Source organism: Telopea speciosissima, chromosome 9 (genome assembly GCF_018873765.1).
Source record: "Telopea speciosissima isolate NSW1024214 ecotype Mountain lineage chromosome 9, Tspe_v1, whole genome shotgun sequence".
Lineage (NCBI taxonomy): Eukaryota > Viridiplantae > Streptophyta > Magnoliopsida > Proteales > Proteaceae > Telopea > Telopea speciosissima.
The window spans coordinates 12,295,453-12,315,424 of NC_057924.1; the positions used below are offsets into that span (position 1 = coordinate 12,295,453).

General features: G+C 42.0%; 2 protein-coding genes across 3 annotated transcripts in view; both read left to right on the top strand.

The window, feature by feature from the left end:
- Positions 1-8,469, top strand: part of LOC122639766 (protein MOR1) — a 68,415-nt gene extending 59,946 nt beyond the window's left edge. Inside the window, exon 54 of the mRNA XM_043832716.1 lies at positions 8,459-8,469. The gene's annotated coding sequence lies outside the window, so the exon portion shown is untranslated. The remainder of the gene's footprint in view (positions 1-8,458) is intronic.
- LOC122639768 (riboflavin biosynthesis protein PYRR, chloroplastic) overlaps positions 2,147-19,972 on the top strand; it is a 59,456-nt gene continuing 41,630 nt past the window's right edge. Inside the window, exons 1-5 of one of the 2 annotated variants that reach the window (XM_043832718.1) lie at positions 2,147-2,636; positions 8,898-9,035; positions 11,221-11,320; positions 11,487-11,612; positions 11,787-12,100. In XM_043832718.1, the coding sequence (XP_043688653.1) occupies positions 2,310-2,636; positions 8,898-9,035; positions 11,221-11,320; positions 11,487-11,612; positions 11,787-12,100 (1,005 nt within the window). In that variant the 5' untranslated portion in view covers positions 2,147-2,309. The remainder of the gene's footprint in view (positions 2,637-8,897; positions 9,036-11,220; positions 11,321-11,486; positions 11,613-11,786; positions 12,101-19,972) is intronic. The other variant, XM_043832719.1, reaches the window with a different exon arrangement.

The window sequence follows — 19,972 nt, forward strand, 5'->3', positions numbered from 1 at the left end:
AAAAACCAAGCGATGAGCACAAGAGAGCCGGTGTGGCTCCGTCCTAGGACTCTCTGATGCTCAAGTCAGGTCTCTAATGCAACAGCGTAACTGCGTAGTAAAAACAAGTTTAGGAATGGTGCTCCATACCTGGGTATTTATAGAGTGAGGATGAGATGAGGCGGTGGGGAGAGTCCTAGTGTGGTAGGAGTCCTTCTTTCGGAAGGTTCTCTCGCGTAGAGCGGAGTGGAGAGCTATTTTCGGGGTCGGGCTCTTATTAAGGTAAGAGTCCATGTAGAGTGTGATTCCGTGTTGCACTAGGATCGTGGCTCGATCCTTATCCCATGATTCTCGGGATGCGCTGACGTGGCCTGGGGATCCCCGGTGGGGTGCCATGGCAGCTTCAGTGGGGGAGGGCTCGGCCTCGGAGGTCGGCTTAGGAGGGCGGCCTGATAGGTCGGCCTTGGCCATCACCTCAGCTTGGGAGGTCGGCCCGAGAGGTCTGTCTCGGCAGTAAGCTCGGCCAGGAGTCTATGGCTGACCTGTATGAGCTCGGCCTCAGCCACTGGCTAGCTTGCGCGAGTCTGGCTCTGTCAAGTGACTTATAGTGGAGATGGGGTCGGCCCGATTTCCTGCTCGGCCCAACTCGATTCTTGGACTGAGGTCGGGTCGGCCCCGTGGCAGCCTTTGATAGGTGGGGTGTTTTATGCCTCATCAGGCATCCAAAGGATCTGATAAGATATTTATTACATAACTTGTCGCTAATCGCAGGGGAAGAGCGACTGTAAGATCTGTGTCAACAAAGAGGGAAGAGCGACCATGAGCCAGTGAAGAGCCTCTTGCGATTGTGTCAAGAGAGGTATTAAAATCCTTTGCAGTACCGGCGGGTCGGCAATGCACATCTGGCGGCACAACAGAGGCCATGTGTGCCATGTGTGCCACCTGGCCTCTGTTGTGTCGTCAGATGTGCATTGTCGCCCCGCCGGTACTGCAAAGGATCCTGGTCCGTCGAGAGAGAGGTGCTGAGAGGAAATAGGGACTCGGTAGTGCGGCAGTGCTAGGTGGAGATGCCGACACATGGCATCTCGGACATCCAACCATTGGATGTCCGAGATGCCACGTGTCAACATCTCCACCTAGCACTGCCGCACCGCCAAGCTTTAGGGAATTGGAGAGGGTAATTTTTCAAGAAATCGACAATCTTTAGAGGCCACGTGGCATTCTTTGAAGGCTGCACCGCCACTATACCGCAAGATCTTGAACTACAAAAGATTTTTATCGGTTGCACGGCAACTGCAACTTAGAGAGAGAGAGAGAGAGAGAGAGAGAGAGAGAGAGAGAGAGAGAGAGAGAGAGAGAGAGAGAGAGAGAGAGAGAGAGAGAGAGAGAGAGAGAGGAACTTCAATTTGGATCATCTACTGCCGAGCTGCCTGGCAGGACCCTACTCCCAAGACACAACAAGGTGGTAAATGACTACTTTACCCCCACTCGGGCAAGGCGCTCTGATAGGGGTAAGGTGATAATTTATTGCCTTGCTATGTCTTGGCAGTAGGGTCTTGCCAGGTAGGGTTGTAAATGGATACCCAAGAATCCGAACTCGATCCTCATCCGTATCCGTTTAGGGGCATCCATATTCGTTTAGAGATATCCGGAAAAAAAATCCGAATACTCCGATAGAAATCCGAATCCAAATACTTAATTATAAAAAATTAAGTAAATAACGATCTTTGGGGTTTTTGAAGATTCAACAGGTTCTAGAATATGAGGAGAAGAGAATCATGATCTAAAACTATGGATTGAAAGTGAATTGTATCCACTAGGGGGAGGAAGGTTCGAGTTACACAAGGCAGAGGTGTAAACAGATGGTAGAAAATCTGAATTCGATCCGCATCCGAATCCGTTTAGAGGTATTCATATTCGACTAGGAAATATCCGAATCCAATTACATCCGATCCGTATCCGAGCCGAATCCGATCCGTTTACAAGCCTATTGCCAGGCAGCTCGGCAGTAGAGGATCAGGGTCCGAGGAACTTACGTTGAGTTTTCCTTTTTGGCCGATTTACTGGCGATCCGGGACCAACCCCAAACCAGGCCGATTCTGCTCAATCCCAATTCCCAACCGATTCCGTGTTTTTAAACCTGGCCGATGCCTATCAGCCTATGCGCTATACCACTCTTTTGCTTCCCCTATACATATTTGCTTCCTCGTCCTCCATTCTTCTTCAAGTTCAAACTTCAAACTCTTTCTCAATTGAATCAGAAGCCGAAGCAATCAAGATTCAAGGCCCAAGAAACGCTTTTGAGCATTAACAGAGTTTGAAGCTTGAGAATGTCATCCTCCTTGGGAGCGTTCTCTTCCCCTATTGGCTGCAAAGCCACCAACAGTCACTCGCCTGAGGCTGCCCACATTCGCCGGGCTGCAGAAATTGCCGACAAATCGGCTGGTTTCACATCTCCACACCCTAATTTTGGTTGCGTGATAGCAGTGGGAAAAAATGTGGTGGGGGAAGGATATCTCTATGCGCAGGGGACCAAGTGTGCAGAGTTGCAGGCTGTGGAGGCAGCTGGAGAGCTGTGTAAGGGCGCCACTGCTTATCTCAATATGGAGCCCGGGGATTGCTATGCTGACCAGACTTCTGTTTCTTCTCTAATTAAGGTTTGTGAGTTCTCATTTTCATCGTTAAATCATCATGGTCCCCTTCCTATGCTCGTTTTAGTTTTTCAGGACTGAATTCTCAAGTTACTTTAATGGTAGAAACTGAAAATGAAAACCCGGGTTAATTGGCGTATTGGATGTTTTGACTTGAATACCTCCAATTGGATTACTACGATAACCATACTTCTGTGTCTGCATTGGTTAAGGCATCACGGTCTCCTTATGAAACTAAGAAACTGAAATTGGAAACCAGTGTTAGTTTGCATATTTTGCAAATTGGGTGTCTCTTTGACTTGGATACCTCTAATATGATTAATGGAAGTGAGTTGTTCCTGCTGCTGCTTTTCTATCAGGACAAAAGTTCAGTCCAGGAAACTTTATGCACTCATGAAGCAACATTTTGAGTGGCTTTATCTAATTAAATAAAGAAAAAGTGTGAGTTTTAGATGCTCTTTTGTAGGCACAGTTCAAGGAATTGGGAGCAGATCAGAATTGGCTGAGCCCAATCCTGATTCCGGCTGGATCGGAATTGGAATCGGCAGAGGTCATTCCCGTTGCCGATTCTCATTACTTGAACCATGTTTGTAGGATATGGTTGCTGCACACAGTGTGTCTTTCAAGGAAGAATCTAATTTGCAATATCGAATATATATATGAAGTTTATGACTGTACTGACAGTCTGACACACAGATTTAATGAGTTGGAAGGAGCTCCTAGTAGTGAGTCTAATGTAGAAGTAGTTCAACTAAGAACCACTCTACAGTACGATCGATTGATTGGAAAGTAAAAGAAGATAAAAGATAGAAGAAGGTGGATAGATAGAAGAAGGGGGGATAGATAAGGAATAGAGATAGGAGGGTTGGCTATCTCAGCCTTGGGTCTCTCACCCACAGCTATCTCAGCTGTTGAAACGAAGATCTCTCTCAAATTTCAAGCAAGCAAACTGCAACTTCATTTATTTTAAACTATTTACAACTGACGACCCATTTATATAGATTGGCCAGGCTTCTCAAAAATAGAAAGTTGAGAATTAGAAACTTACAACTAACAAGGAAAGAGCACAAAATTAGAAGGTGCTCAAATAGGAAACTACTTGCCTAACTAGGACTTACTAAAACTAATTTGCATGCTTGCTGAGCAAATAACATAATGATGTGTGGAATGCCTTTCTCTCTATTCCTAGAATACCCCCTGGGAGAGGTGATTGCGTAGTTTGGTCCCCTTTGTCGCTTGGCTCCTTTAGTTCCAAATCAGCTTGGGATCTTCATCCCTCCAGAGGCTTCTTAGCTCCATGGTGGAAGCTCCTTTGGTTCAAGTATCACATCCCTAGACACTGCTTCACGGCTTGGCGGGTCTTCACAAACTGCCTTCCAACGCAGTCCTTCTTGCTTCACCGGCATATGGTAGTTTCTCCCTCTTGCTGCCTTTGCTGGAACGCGGTTGAAGATGTAAATCACCTTTTTTTTGAGTGCCCCTTCTCATCCTTTGTTTGGAAAGGAGTGCTTGCTAAGTGCTGGCCCAGAAGCTGAAGAATTTTGCCGTTGTCTAGAGAATGGATTTGGGTAGACATGTCTTTTGCGGGATCTTCTATCTGTGACTCCGTGGGAAAAATTAGCCTTTTGTTTTGCCATCAACCATATTTGGATAGAGCATAATATCAGGAAATGGACCTCCAACTCCAGGTCTTTTCGCCAGATTTGGGACTCCATTTCCTTCGAGATCAAAGCAAAGCTCCCGGCTGTCTCCAGTTCTTGTATTGACACTCCAAGGAATAGGCATATTGTTGTCTCTTGGGGTCTTCCCCTCTCCTAGTCTCCTCTCTCCGGGCTTCTCCTTGAAGCCTCTTATGTATTCGTTTTTTCTTTCCTCCTTCTGGGGGCCTTTTGTAGTCCCTTTCTCTTTGGTATTGAAATTTTTATTCATCTAAAAAAAAAAAAACATAAAAAATAGAAATTCTAACTTAGAAACAAGTAACCAACAAAAATAGAAACTAGATCTAGAAACTAATGAAATTAGAAAGTAGCTATTGACTGAAACGAATCTCTGCAATACTCCTCTAAGCCAGCTGTCCAGGTGGGGCTCGTATCACTGTTCATGTGAACAGTAACACAGGAATAGTACTCGGGTACTGTTCACATGAACAGTAATTTCGTGACACACTGTCTTTGCCCTTTTCTTCATGCTTTGATCTACATCAGAATCCAACTTCTGTGTTTTTTCTATTTACTTTTTTTCCAACTCTGTTTTCATCATCAATCATTATGGTTTCTTTCTTATGCTCGTGTTCAATTTTCTGGACTGAATTTTGTATGAATCTAAATGGTAGAAACTGAGATAAAAAACCCAGGTTAATGTTTTAAATTTGATGAATTAGGTTTCTCATTGACTTGGGTACCTCCAATTTGATTAATGGCAGTGGATTGCTGCTGCTTCTTTTCAATCGGGAGAAAAACTCAGGAAAATTCCATCTGTCATGAAGCAAAATTTTCTGGGGCTTCATCAAATTATATACGGAAAGTTGCTGTCTGAGTTGAATTCTATTATGTTTTTCCTAGTAGTGTGTGGAATGTAGGACTATTAGAAACTGAAATTGAAAACCTGGGTTAATTCACTTAATTGTAAATGTGGCAAATTTTGTGTTTCGTTGACTTAGGTACCTCTAATTTGATTAATGAGAGTTAGTTGTTGATCTAGAAAAAGCCTATGACAGAGCCCCTAGAGAGCTAACTTGGCATGCCCTAGAGAAGAGAAGGGTGTCAAGTAAGTTTGTGTATATAATTAAAGATATGTATGATGGCGTGATGATTAGTGTGAGAACCGTGGCTGGTCAAGGTAGTGATTTCCCAATCACAATTGGGTTACATCAAGGATCAGCCTTAAGCCCGTATTTGTTTGCGCTTATCATGGATGATTTAACCAGGAACATTCAAGATGCAATACCATGGTGTATTCTTTTTTTGCTGATGATATTGGTTTGGTAGATGAGACAAAAGCAGGGATTAACACTAATTTGGAGTTATGGAGATCAACCTTGGAATCAAGAGGTTTTGAGATAAGTAGAATGAAGACAGAGTATATGGTGTGTAACTTTAGCGCCTCTAAGACGGATAACGAAATGGTGAAGATTGAGGAGAGAGAGATACCTTGAAGTGATTATTTTAGATATCTAGGGTCAATCATAAGCAAAGAGGTTGACAGAGGATGATGTGTCATAGAGAATTAAAGTGGGATGGAGGAAGTAGAGGGGTGCGTCCGGAGTGCTATTCCTTTGAAGCTTAAACGAAAATTCTATAGGACAGTTGTATGACTGGCTATGATATATGGAGCGGAATGTTGGGGCAGTTAAGAAGCGGCATATAGGTAAACTAAGTGTGGCAGAAATAAGGATGTTGAGATGGATGTGCGGCAAAACTAGGAAGGATAAATTAAGGATTGACCATATTAGAGCTGACTTGGGAGTTGCTCCGATATAGGATAAGCTCCGTAAAAGCCATTTGAGGTGGCATGGCCATGTTCAATGGAGGCCTTTGGATGCACCGGTACGGAGGAGTGATTTGATTCAAATTGAAGGATCTAAAAGAGCTAGGGGTAGGCCTAAAATGACCCTAGGTGAAGTAGTGAGGAAAGACATTCATAGTTTAGGCCTAGTCTCAAGCATGACTTCAAATAGAACTGATTGGAGGGCTAGGATCCATGTAGCCGACCCCATTTAGGTAGGTTTTTACTGAGTTGTTGCCGTCGTCGTTATGCCCTTTTCCTTTATTTTTTATTGTTTCGTCTTTGTAAGGATCCATGTAGCCAACCCCATATAGTTGGGATAAGGCTGAGTTGTTGTTGTAGTTGTTGCTGCTGCTGCTTTTTGTTCAGTTCAAAAGGTTCAAAACTCTGGAAACTTAAGGCTGTCATGAAGCATTGTTTCATTTGTCCCAAAAAAAAAAAAAAAATAATATTGTTTTCAGTGGCTTCATCTAATTAAATAGAGAAAATGTCTCTATGGGGAAGTACAAGTCTAGATGTCACTTATGTGAATTGTCGCTGCACACAATAGGCATTCCATGGGAGAATCTAATTTGAAATATCAACTGGATGTGTGAAGTTTAGACTGATTTTAGTATATACTGACACAGAGATTGAATGAGTTGGAGGGGGTTCCTACAAGTAAGTCCTTGTATGCACTTCCATACTTGCTAATGTAAGGAAAGTACATTTGTGATACCAAACATCTATGGAGTGGATATTATATTGTATAAACAAAAAAATTTTTGGAAGGCTTTTTGATGCATTAGCCCATTCCTTCGTTCGATAACTATATCATCATGCAAAGTGCAAACCATTTTGTTGGTGTTACTTACCATTTTGTGTGTTTGTCAAGTTGTCAGCTACCCTCCGGTCTTGTGCTTCTCTGTTTGGAATGCAGAAGTTGATAGTTATTTCTATTGTAATTTTCCCTTCATGTTGTAGACATGAATTTGTTACCATGGAGGACTCTCAAAACAATGATTTTATCCAACACTGCTCTCGATCGAGCGGCAGAAAATGACCATTTTGCCCCTAGGGTGACTTGGGTACCTTAACCTTTTCAAAACTGACCAAAACTCCTAGGATAAGAGTGTTTTGCCATTTTAAGCCCGAATCTAAACTTTAGTGTGAAGGTGACGCCGTTTGACCATATTTTTTTTTTAATGCAAATTACTGTTTTGCGGGTCCCCGCTTTGAGCAGTTTTAACTCTGATCCTGGCCAAATTTGTGTCTGATCTGCACAACATTGGATAGTACTCGGAAAAATGATTCCAGCAATATATGGCTCGCAAAAATCCGTTAGTTGGATCTCCAGATATCATCGTTCAAAGTTTGTTGGAAAAGATTCCAAACCAGGGGTTTCTGTTGGCCCAAATTGTGTGGAATTCAGTGCAGAATATTCACATATTTCCCCTCAATTTACCAAAATGCCCCTGGGAATTGATATAAATAGTAAGCCCCCATAACTGAGAAATATAGTTCAAAAAAGAGGAAAATTCCAGAGAGAAGAGAAATTGGGAAGAAAATCCAGAGGAAGAGAGAAAAACCCTAGGGAACCCTATACCCCTGAGGCTGGGATTCTGCCAAAAAGTCAACGAGAGCGTCCGAACTCTGCAGAACTGAGTCTGCGAGGCCTCCTTGGCCAATACAGGTATTTTTCTCTCTCCTCTCCTATTTAATTATTTATTAAATAATTGATTTATTTGTTATTTAATTTGTCTATTTACTTAAATTGCCCTTTATAGCTGCCATTTTTTTTGGAGTTTGATTGACACTCAGTCAGTGTCACTGGACTCCCCATTCCCTAAATAGGTGGTTTTGACCCCCGACACACCCAAAATCCCTGTGGGTTCCATCAGCCAATTTGGGCCTTCGAAACAGAATCTTTTCCTGTGTAAATCCGATTGGCATCCAATCATTGTCACTAAACTACATTTGCCATGAATAGATATTCAAGACCTTAAAATATCCGAAAATCCTGAACTACATTTTGACCTGAGTCCTATTGAAGGTATGTAGGCAGCTTGACAAAGTTATGTTCAAGTTTGGTCCACTTACATGGTATTTCTTATTTCCTTTTATTCATGTCAACATTATATGCTTTTTAGCTTTATCATGATAGCTTGTTTATTATATAGCTAGTGTAGATAGCTTCACATTCTTTATATCTTTTCAACCTATCAACCTAGATTAGGGTTAGATTATTTTCAGTATTTTAATATGCATGCTAGTATACAGTATTGGTCTAAATAGGAGGAGACCGGGCTCCTGCTTGGCGGACTGATTGTCTAACATCTTTCGAGCCTGTAACCTTGAGCCTACCCAGAGATTTGGGCTGATCGAAGCCTTATCCGTTGGAGTTCATTCTCTCCCTCGAAAAGGGGGAGACATTTTTGGGTCCTAGACCCTTATCTAGGTGGCCCCAAGAAAACCATTTCACCCCTCTTCTGTTCCAAGTAAGAGTGGGTGATCACTGAGGGCATTTTCTCATATACCCACACATATCTAGTTATCTTAGTCAATAATTTTTCATTTTATAATTATTACCGGCCAAGATTCGTATCGTGGATCTGTTAGCTGAATTACAAGACATAGAGGTTGTTTGAAGTTAAATGCTTTCCCAAGTTAGTTTGTTGTATTGAAGATAATAGAATGCCTCTTGTTTTAAGGTTTTATGTGCCACCGATAAGTGATATTGTGTGTGAACACATTTAAAAAAAAAACTGATATTGTGTCTGTTAGGCAGGAATTTCAAGAGTTGTTGTTGGGATCAGACATCCTTTACGACATCTTCGTGGAAATGCAATACGTGCATTAAGAAGTGAAGGCGTGCAGGTTGATGTTCTCGGAGAGGATCTGCAAAGTGAAGCAACTGAGGTGGTAGAATCTCTTAATTGCATTTCTTTCATGTATTACAAATCTACCTATGTTTATTTCATGTTCTGATGTTCTTATCTTCCTTATGAATAATCCAAAGACGTTTCTTGTAGGTATTGCAATAAACTTAGCGATCTCTCTACTTATGTTGCTCTCTCTTGTTCCCCTCCCCTCAAGTTTCAATGTTCTGAGATTCAACATCTCTTTCTTTTTTTTTATCAGCAATAGAAAGGCCATTCTATTAATGTAATTAATAAAGAATGTAGAATGGGGAGGGATGCAAAATATCCACATGTATTTGTCCTTACGAAAAGAGCACTAAATAACTAGGTACTTACGTCTCCTAAAACGGTGGTTTCAGAGCACCACCCAAGTAAGGGTGTCAGAACCAAACCGAAACACTTTACTGAAACCGAACTGAGCTGTTTACACAGAAACCATGAAACTGTTTAATTAATTGTTTGGTTTTGGTTTCAAAATTGAGGCCGTTTAGTTAAACGGTTTAGGCCGAGCCAAACCGTTTAAACCGATGGTAGACCATTTAAGTAAACTGTTTAAAACGGATTAATATATACATAGTAAGTTAAGTCAATGTTAAGTTTATATCCATTTCAATAAAAACTAAAAAACAAATAAACACCTATAACCTGACAATTATTAAAAGAAAACATATAACAATAAACAATTCAGTTTGATGATAAGTTTTCATTCATTTCAATAAAAAATTAAGAGGGAAAGAAACCATTTGAATAAAAAAATTATAAAACATAATAAAACCGTTTAAATTCATTATCTGAAACTGTTTATTAAACGGTTAGGTTTCGATTTTACTTAAGCCGTTTACTCCGGAACCGAACCGTTTAACACCCTTGCACCTAAGCATGGAACTCAAACTCTCTAAAGTCCAACAGTAGGGACCAAGGAAACTGAAGGTTACCACACCCTATTAAATTGGAAGGGCACTTTTGGGTTTGTCGTCAAAGATTCTTTGGTTGCTTGATTTGGAAATAAGAAATTCATGAATGGAGACAGGAAACCAAGGCCAACCTAGATATCTTCTTTACCTCAACTCAACTAGCCTTATCCCAACTAAATGGGGTCGGCTATGTAGATCATTTTTTTTCCAATCAGCTCTATTCAAAGTCATTATTACAATTCCTAAGTTATCCATATCTTTTTTGACCACTTCTCCTAGAGTCATTTTAGGCCTACCCCTGGCTCTTTTAACTCCTTCAATCTGAATCAAATCACCCCTCCATACTGGAGCATTCAAAGGCCCCCGTTGCACATGTACATGCCACCTCAAAGGACTTTCTCGCAACTTATCATATATCGGAGCTACCCCTAAATTAGCTCTAATTTCTTCATTCCTTATTTTATCTTTTCTAATTTTACCTCTCATCCATCTCAACATCTTCATTTCAGCTACACTAATTTTGTTAAAATGTTGTTTCTTCACTGCTCAACATTCAGCTCCATACTCTGCCAATGTTTTATGCTGCTGGTCCTAAGCCCAGATAGAGGAGGAGGGTTGGTGCATCAGGTCAGCAGCCGGCATTATAAAAACATTAGCCTAACCCTTTTTTATGGATCCTAGGTATCTTCTTCACCTCCTTTGTTATTATCAAATCTACCCCTAGAATATTTCTGAAAGATACAGGTCATGCTAGCAAGGATTTAATGTCTTGTGGGCTCCCCTTGTGTCCATCTTTTTGTCTAGCTTGTCATCCCTTATTGAAGAGAAAATTCAGTTTGGGGGTGTGGTGTTGAAGTTTAGTATGGTCATATACTTAGGGTTTGTTTAAATCTATTCTCTGTTTAGAATTTTGAACTTCTGACATTTCATCTCACATGGTTTTTTCTACGACTGTAGTGGGGTTCCTTACACTTCTTTCTTTTTCTTTTCTGAGACCCTCAATTCTTATCTTTTTACTTGTACCTATTCTGTGTTTGTATGTTGCCATTCTCACTTACCTCTTATTTAAATTACAGTCTTTGTATTACTCTAGTCATATACTCATATCTATCTGTATTTATGCAGGATTTGGTTCTCTTGGGAATGATTCTAAACTGATATAATGTTATACTGAAAGGATCCTGTAGCTTACTATGGCTTTTAAAGTGCTTAATCAGTGGCTGAACTTTTATTGCTATAATTTTTCTAACTTTTCAAAATTATATGCTGTAGGAAGCTTTGAAAGCATGCCTCTTCGTTAATGCTCCTTTAATGTATAGAGCTGCTTCACGAGTCCCATTCTCTGTTCTCAAGTATGCTATGACCCTAGATGGTGAGTCCAATATTTACTAGTTGATTTCTTGTTTCTAGATATAGTTCAGGTTCATTTTGAGATTTGAGGGAAACCTCCATAACTTAGGAAGAGACTTGAACTTCACATAATCAGAGAACCATGATATAGCTTTTGCTGATTGTCCTTGTTATTTGGATAATGTCAGGAAAAATTGCAACCAGTAGTGGGCATGCATCATGGATTAGCAGCAAACAGTCAAGGCATCGAGTATTTGAATTGCGGGGTAGAAGTGATGCCATTATTGTAGGAGGAAACACCGTACGCCAGGATAGTATGTATTAACATTCAAAAGATTAATTTCAGATCAATTGGATAATTTAGTTAGCTGTAGATCCATCAATTACTATTTACTGTTCTAACTCATACATCAATTGTTTTCTAACTCATACATTAATTGCAGTTTCACAATTATTATTAACTGTTCTAACTCATGCATTAATTGCAGATCCACGGCTTACTGCAAGACATGGAGGTGGGCATTTGCCTGTTCGGATTGTTATGTCACAGACTCTTAATCTTCCTGAGGAAGCAAACCTGTGGGACATATCTGAAGTACGAACTATAGTAGCAACACAAAGGGGTGCGAGGAAGAGTTTTCAGAAATTACTTGCATCCAAAGGCGTTGAAGTAGTGGAATTTGACATTGTAAACCCTAGAGATCTCATGGAATACTGTTACGACCGTGGGTATCTTTCAATTTTGTGGGAGTGTGGTGGAGCATTATCTGCGCCTGCAATTTCGTCTGGAGTTATACACAAGGTACTTTCAATCTCTTTTCTTGGAGATTGTTTATTAAAATACATGATGCATTTGGCATCTTTTCACTTCTTTAACGTCTTTTATAGGGAAACAGTTAAAACCATTTATAAGTTTTGCTGGCATCCCGTATTTTATATGCTTGGTATGAGGTGAATCATTTTTTTTTGGGTGAATAAATAATTCATTACCAAAGATAAGAAAACAGCAGCCCTCTAAGAGGGGAAAGGAGAGACAACAAATACAAAAACAAACCATCAGGGAGAAGAGGGGGAGGCCTGAAGAGAAGAGAAAGGGAGACCCCAGGAGACAACAATATGCCTGTTCCTTGGAGAGTCAATAGACTCAATACAAGATGAGGGGCAACGGAAATCTTGGCTTTAATGTCAAAGGATATGGAATCCCAAATCTGCTGAAGAGACCAAGAGTTGGAGGCCTATTTCCCGCTCTCCATCCAAATTTGTTGATGGTAGCACATAGGCTAGCTTCCCAACAACATCACAAATAGAAGATCCAACAAAAGACATATCCACCCAAATCCATTCCCTGTTGAATTGGAGAATTCTACGACTCCTTGGCCAACATTTAGCTATGACCCCTTTTCAAACAGAAGAGGAGAGGGGGCAGGCAAAAAAAGAGATGGTCAATATCTTCCACAACATTCCAGCAGAGGCAGCACAAGGGGGAGACAACAATCTGACGATGGTTGAGGAAGGACTACGTTGGGTGGCAGTTAGAGAGAGCCTGCTACACAATGAAGCAATGATGAGGAATGTGGAATTTCAACCAGAAAAGCTTGCGCCAAGGGGCAATGGAGCCTTGGGTTCGGATGAAATCCCAAGTCGCCTTAGAACTGAAGAGGCCTGAAGAGACTGGAGTCCAAGTAATATTAACCCCTCCTTGGGGGTCTTCTAGCAATAGATGGCAAGGCATTCTACACATTGGTAAGCAATGGGTGGGGCGAGGCTGGAGGGGCCCAATTACCGAGGCTAATAATGTCAGCAACCATAGACTCCTTAGAGAGACCTGAGCTATAGATAGCTCTTGCGCTAAAGAGTGAATGACTCCCATAGGCTGCCAATGATCAAACAAAAGTGATGTGGAGACACTATCATCAATATGGGAGCCATATTGATCAAGGCAGAGATTTGTCCAAATAGAATCAGAACGGAGAAGCCCTGAGTAGATCCAATCCACCCAAATACCTTTCTTAGTTGTCACAAGCTTCCAGATCAACTTGATGATACTAGTGGAGTTGACTTCTTTTATTCGTCTTAAGCCCAGGCCTCCCCTCCTCTTTGGGAAGACAAACAACAGCCCAACTAATGGGATGAAGAAATATAGATGTATCAGTGCCTTTCTAGAGAAAGGCAGACATAAGAGACTCCAACATCTTGATGATGGATTGGGGCAATCCAAAGATACCTGACCAATAAATCTAATAGGATTGCAAAACAGATCTGATAAGAACCAATCGGCCAACATAAGAAAGAAGATTGCCTTTCCAAATTTGGAGCCTACTCCAAATGAGCTCAAGCATGAGGGAGCAGTGGTGAGCAATCAATCTAGAATCAGCGGTACACCCGGGTACTTGACTGGAACCTGGCCAATGGAAAACCCTGTCTTATCAATAATCAATGCGGCTTTATCAATGTTGGCGACCCTAGCCAGTAACAAGAGAGATTTTCCTGGATTGATGCGAAGGCCCGATAGATCTTCAAAGAGCTGCAAGCAAGACATAATGGTCTCGAGGGAGACGATAAAAGCCTTGGAAAAGATCATGAGATCATCTGCAAAGGTGAGGTGGGAGAGCTTAATGGCTACACTTGGGAATGGGATAGATGAGCTGCTGGTTCGTACCACATTGGATACTTCTAGAGAGGACTTCAAGTGCCAAAGAGAAAATGTAGGGAGAGAGGACATTCTTGCTGGATTCCCACAGATGAGGCAAAGTAACCAGCTGGACTGTCGTTGACCAACACATAGAAGCCAGGAGAAGAAATGCAGCAGTGGATCCAATGAACAAACACTAGAGGAAATCCCATCTTAGACATAACCTTAGTAATAAATCCCACCTCAGGGAGTCAAAGGCCTTGTGAATGTCTATTTTCATGAGGGCAGCCGGAGGATGAGTTGTCTGTCAAAAGACTCGAAGCCTCTGAAGATCTCATTACAAAGGAGAATGTTGTTTGAAATATTCCTGTCAGGAATGAAAGCTGACTAGTTGTCACTAACCAACAAATCAGCTACCGACTGCAGCCTGATGGCTAAGACTTAGGCAATGACCTTGTACAAAAGATTGCAAAGGGGAATGGGCCTGAAATCTGACATGGCAAATGCACCTACCTTCTTAGGAATGAGACATAGTAAGGTATGGTTGACTCCCTTGATCTGACTCGGATTGAAGAAGAAGCTCTTGAGGGCCTTGATAAGATCCTCCTTTATAATATCCCAGGGTGCTAAGAAGAAACCCATGCTAAACCCGTTTGGACCAAGGGCTTTGTTAGTCTTGAAAGAATGGACTGCTGAAACAATTTCATCCTCTAAGGGAATAGCCTGGAGGGAGCTAGATTGTATGGCTAGGGATGAATTTGTCGAGCAAATTCTCATGATGGGACCCGGGGAAGACAAAGAATCGCTGAACAACTCCTTAAAATAATTGTCAGCCGTTTCTTTAATATCCTCAACATGATGCAGGGGGGAGCCATTTGGAGCCACAAGCTAAGGGATAGAGTTGATATTTGATCTGGATTTCATAGACCGATGGAAATAAGCCGAATTTCAATAACCCAACTCCAACCATTTGATTTTAGTTTTTTTGCATTAGAAAGCTTTACTCTTGAGCAAGCAGAGAGGAGAGCTTTAAGGAGACAACTTTTTCTTCTTCTGCCAAGGGGGGGCATTATGAATGTCTGATTGAAGCCTCAACTGAATTCCAGATAACTTGTCCTTACAATCCAAGACCTAAGAGGAGATATTTCCAAAGGATTTAGTGTTCCATGCTTAGGAAAACGCCAGATGAATGGAGAAAAAGCATTGTGGTCTCAATTTATAAAAACAAAGGAGATATCCAGAGTTGCAATAATTATAAAGGCATAAAGTGGATGAGTCATACAATGAAGTTATGTGAGAGGGTTATTGAAACCCACTTGAGGAAGGAGACTACTATTTTGGAAAACCAATTCGGTTTTATTCCCGGAAGATCCTCAATGGAGGCAATTTACTTAGGAGACTCATGGTAAGATATAGAGAGGGCAAGAAGGATCTCCATATGGTCTTCATAGACCAAGAAAAAGCCTATGACAGAGTCCCTAGGGAGTTAATCTGGAATATCCTTGAGAAGAAAAGGGTGCCATGTAATTACGTTGACATAATTAAAGATATGTATTTTGATGTGGTGACTAGCGTTAGAACGGCAGGGGCAAAAGCAGTGAATTCCCAATCTCAATTGGGTTACACCAAGGATCAGCCTTAAGCCCTTATTTGTTTGCACTTATCATGGATGATCTAATCAGAGGCATACAAGATGAGGTCCCTTGGTGCATGATCTTTGCAGATGATATTCTTTTGATGGATGAGACACAAGCAAGGATTAACCCCAAAGTGGAACTATGGAGATCAACCTTAGAATCAAAAGGTCTAAAGATAAGTAAAACTAAGACGAGTATATGGTGTATAACTTTAGCAACTTTGGGATGGATAATAAGGCGGTGATCATTGATGAGAGAGAGATCCCTCAAAGTGATTCCTTTAGATACCTGGGATCAGTCGTAAATAAGGAGGCCGACATTGATGACGACGTTGCCCAGAGGATTAAGATAGGATGGATGAAGTGGAGAAGTGCGTTCGGGGTACTGTGTGATCGACGTATCCCTTTAAAGCTTAAAGGAAAATTTTATAGGATTGTCATTAGAGCCAGCTATGATGTATAGTGCGGGATGCTGGGCTGTGAAGAAGTGCCATATAAATAAACTTGGCGTAGCAGAGATGAGGATTTTGAGATGGATGTGTGGGAAAACTATGGAAGTTAAAGTAAGGAATGTGCCATATTAGAACTGGGCTGGGAATAGCTCCGATTCATGATAAACTTAGAAGGAGTCGTTTGAGGTGGCATGGTCATGTTCAATGGAGGCCTTCAGATGCCCCGGTTCGAAGGAGCGACCTGATTCAGATTGAGGGAACCAGAAGGGGGCTAGAGGCAGGGCTAAGATAACCATAGGAGAAGTGGTGAAGAAAGACTTGCTTAGCTTAGGCCTTGCTCCTTGTATGACTTCAAATAGAACTGATTGGAGAGCGAAGACCCATGTGGTTAACCCCATATAGTTGGGCTTTGCTTGTTGTGATGCTATTGTAGTTCACTCCTATCTTGAGGTTTAAGGCTCATTGTTGAGAAGTTAAGATGCGGTTCGTTGCTAAGTTGGGTTGATGCCTAGAGTTTGTGTATTTGTTGTGTGCTTCTTCCCTTCATCCTATATTTTTTACTTTATGTTTTTCTGGGATCCATGTAGCCGACGCCATCTAATTGGGATAAGGCGGAGTTGTTATTGTTTTGTTAGTGTTCCACACTTTAAGAGCACATTTCACATTTCGAAGCTTTCTGGCGAAAGCAATGAGAGGGGATGAGAAGGCTTGAACTGGCTTGTCCCAAGATTCCTTAACAATATAGAGAAAGTTTAGGTGGTAGGACAACATATCAAAATATTTGAATGGTCTGGGACCAAAGGAAATATATGGCTGGACAAGTAAGGAGATGGGGCAATGGTCAGAGATACCTGGGGTGTCAAAGGAGGCATGGGAAGAGGGAAAGGTGGAGAGTCAAGCTTCATTTACAAGCACTCTATCAAGTTTACAAGCAATCTGGGAATCACCAACTCTTTTATTGTGCCTGGTGAATTGGGGGCCAGACCACCTGAGGTCATTCACCCCGATATCATCGATACAATCGTTAAAAGCTTCCACTAAGGCCATGTCCAACTGATCACCTCCCTGTTTGTCATGACCATAGCAAACCACATTAAAATCACCTCCCAAGCTCCAAGGAAGTGGCCCAACCTAACCAGCAATGCGAAGATCATTCCAAAGAGTGGCTCTATTTGTTGGGCAGTTTTAAGGCATACATAACTGTGAACAAAAAACTGGAATTCCCAAGGTTGTTGGCGATGTTAAGGTGAATGGTCTGGGAGAGTGGGAGGTGGATGAAATAAGGGGAATGCGGATTTTTTAGGGATCCCAAAGGACCCAAATGCGGCCATTACTGTGATGTGAATAATTGGATAGTAGGGGCCAGCCAGGAGCAATGGAGGAAAGATGTGAACAACATTAGATTCTTTGATTTGAGTTTCAATGAGGCAGCAAAAGCTCAGGTGAATAAGCTTGATACAAGAGTGGACAGCAGCATGTTTGGAGGGGTGACTGAGACCCTTGGTGTTCCAGATGGCACCCTGATTCATTGGGAAGAATGGGGAGGGTGCAACTCAAGCCTCTGGGTGAGAGGGCTATGAAGAAGATTTTGAGATTGTGAGGAGCTCCGGTGGTGTGCCTGTGATAAGCTCGAAAATGGGTTTTAGGGGTACTGGGCAATATGCGAGGAGGAGGGTGAGAGGTTAAAGAGGCAACAGATGGAGAGGGAGACAAAGGGTTACCGCTGGGTAGGAGAGGTTGGGGGAAGGAGAAGACCATTCGATCGGTTGAAGATGAGCAAAACCCAGTGATGCAGTGAATGCGCTCCATGGCCAGGAATGGGAGGGGAGTTAATGTAGTTTTAGATAGGGTAAAGCCCTACTAGAAGCCAAGTAATCCAGGACCTGTCAAACAGCTGGCCGATTGGGTTGGCTTGGGAAATTAGGTCAAAATATAGGGTTAGGGTTAGGGTTAGGGTAATGGAGATAAGTCTTATTTAGTAATGGTAGGCAGGTGTTTAGAAGTATTTTGATGTAGGTTAGGTTAAGTATAGATGGAGTTTGAATTTCTGGAAAATTAGGGTTTTGGGTTTTAAGAATGAGGGTGATGATGAGATCTAGGGTTTAGGGGGGGAATTAGGTCAAGGGGTGCTGGTCGAGTGTTGTAGGTATGGAGGGGATGGTTTGGTTGAAGTATGGTGAGATTTGGCTGGGCAGAATTTAGGAGTTTTAGGGTTTCATAGAGATGAGGGGGAATAAGGGTTTATGGATGGTAGATGGAGGTAGAGTTTGGGGGATCAATTGGGAGTGGAAGCTTTGGTTAGAGGATGAGAAAGGAGAAGGGTGATTGCAGAAACTTAAAGTTAACTTACTGGTTTGATGTATCAACAATGGCAACAGCTGAGCAATTCAGAGAAGGACCTCCTGATCTTCACGATGCAAGGAGTCGCAGGAGTCCACCTACCCTATCCATCTTGATATTCCCACATGGATGCAAGCACTCACAGAGGAGCAGAGACAGCAACACGATGGCAGCAAGCAAAAGCTAGAAAGCAGTATTTTTTTGAAATCAGAATAGTGGGGGAGCCTCCCACAAATTATATTATGGGTAAAGTACACTTACCCCCCTATAATGCACCCAATATTCCTCGTACCCCCCTAAGCTTCTGATAAGTCCACGTACCACCCCTGCTTTACCCCCTTAATGCCATTTAAGTCCACACCAGGTATTAAATGCTAAAAGATGACCAAACTACCCTTTCTTCTATCTTTTCTAAAATTTGAAAAGACCTAATTGCCCTGACCTATTTGCTAAAATTTGAAAAGACCAAAATGCCCTCATCTTCCCCAAATCATCATCTTCTTTTACAATATAGATACCCACCACCACCACCACCTCTTTAGAAGGGATATGCAGGTACCACCACCTCTCTCTCTGTTCACCCCTCACTTCCTCCATCTTTCTCTCTTCCCTCCAATCTCTCTCTCTCTCTCTCTCTGCAACTGATCGAAGGCGACGAAAGTGAAAAGTGAAATAAATAATTGCTAAGCTCCATTGATGGCTGAATCACTCAGAGAGAGAACTTTCTCGCACACTATCTCATCTCTAGTCTCAGCGGTCGCGCCCACCTCCCATTTTCATCGTACCCTAATTTTCCTATTGTCTCTTATCCTTTTCCGTGCGAGAATCTTGAGTCCTCTCTAATGATTCTAAGGCCCTAGTTTTCAAATACACAATGGAAAATCTCGGAAAGGGAACGGCTTGTAAGGTTGTGGAGAACCAAAGCTTACTAGACACAATGGAAAATCTCTCCCTCAAGATGAAGGAGGAGTTGAGGAAGTTACTCAATTCAAAGCACCTCTTTTTTAGGGAGATGTGCGCTTAAGCTGTTGGCCATCAGTCTGCCGAGGTTTCCGTGGACTCTACCCACCATTCACCGCATCAGCGTTGCCTCCATTCCTCTGAAAATAATGGCGTTCTCGCTAATTCAAGAGGTGGGGCTGATACACAGGGATTGAAGGTGGATAGGGGAGGAATCGGGAAGAGGAAGGATGTAAAATCCGCAATAAATTTGAATTTTTTGAACTTGTGTGATTTCAGGTTCCAGTTCTGTGTCGATGCTTGCTTCAATGTTATGGGCTGCATCGGTCGAGGTACTAGACCAACCATCTGACACACCTATGGAGGATTCCGGGGAGGAGTCTTCTCAACCTGCCCTTCTAGAGTCAGAGAACCCTGGTGGGGTCCCGCATCTGAGCTACCTGTGTCAGATATGCTACCTAGAGGGGATGCAGAACCTATCCCTTAACTAACTTATTGTAAGTATGAACTTATTTGTGTATTCGTATGCCGATTATATGACCAATTAGACTTTTAGGGGTATTCTGGTCATTTTATCCTTGTGGGACCCACATCCCCAGTGGAGATTCCAATTCCAAGTAATTACCCGTACCCAGTTTACCCATGATGTCATGT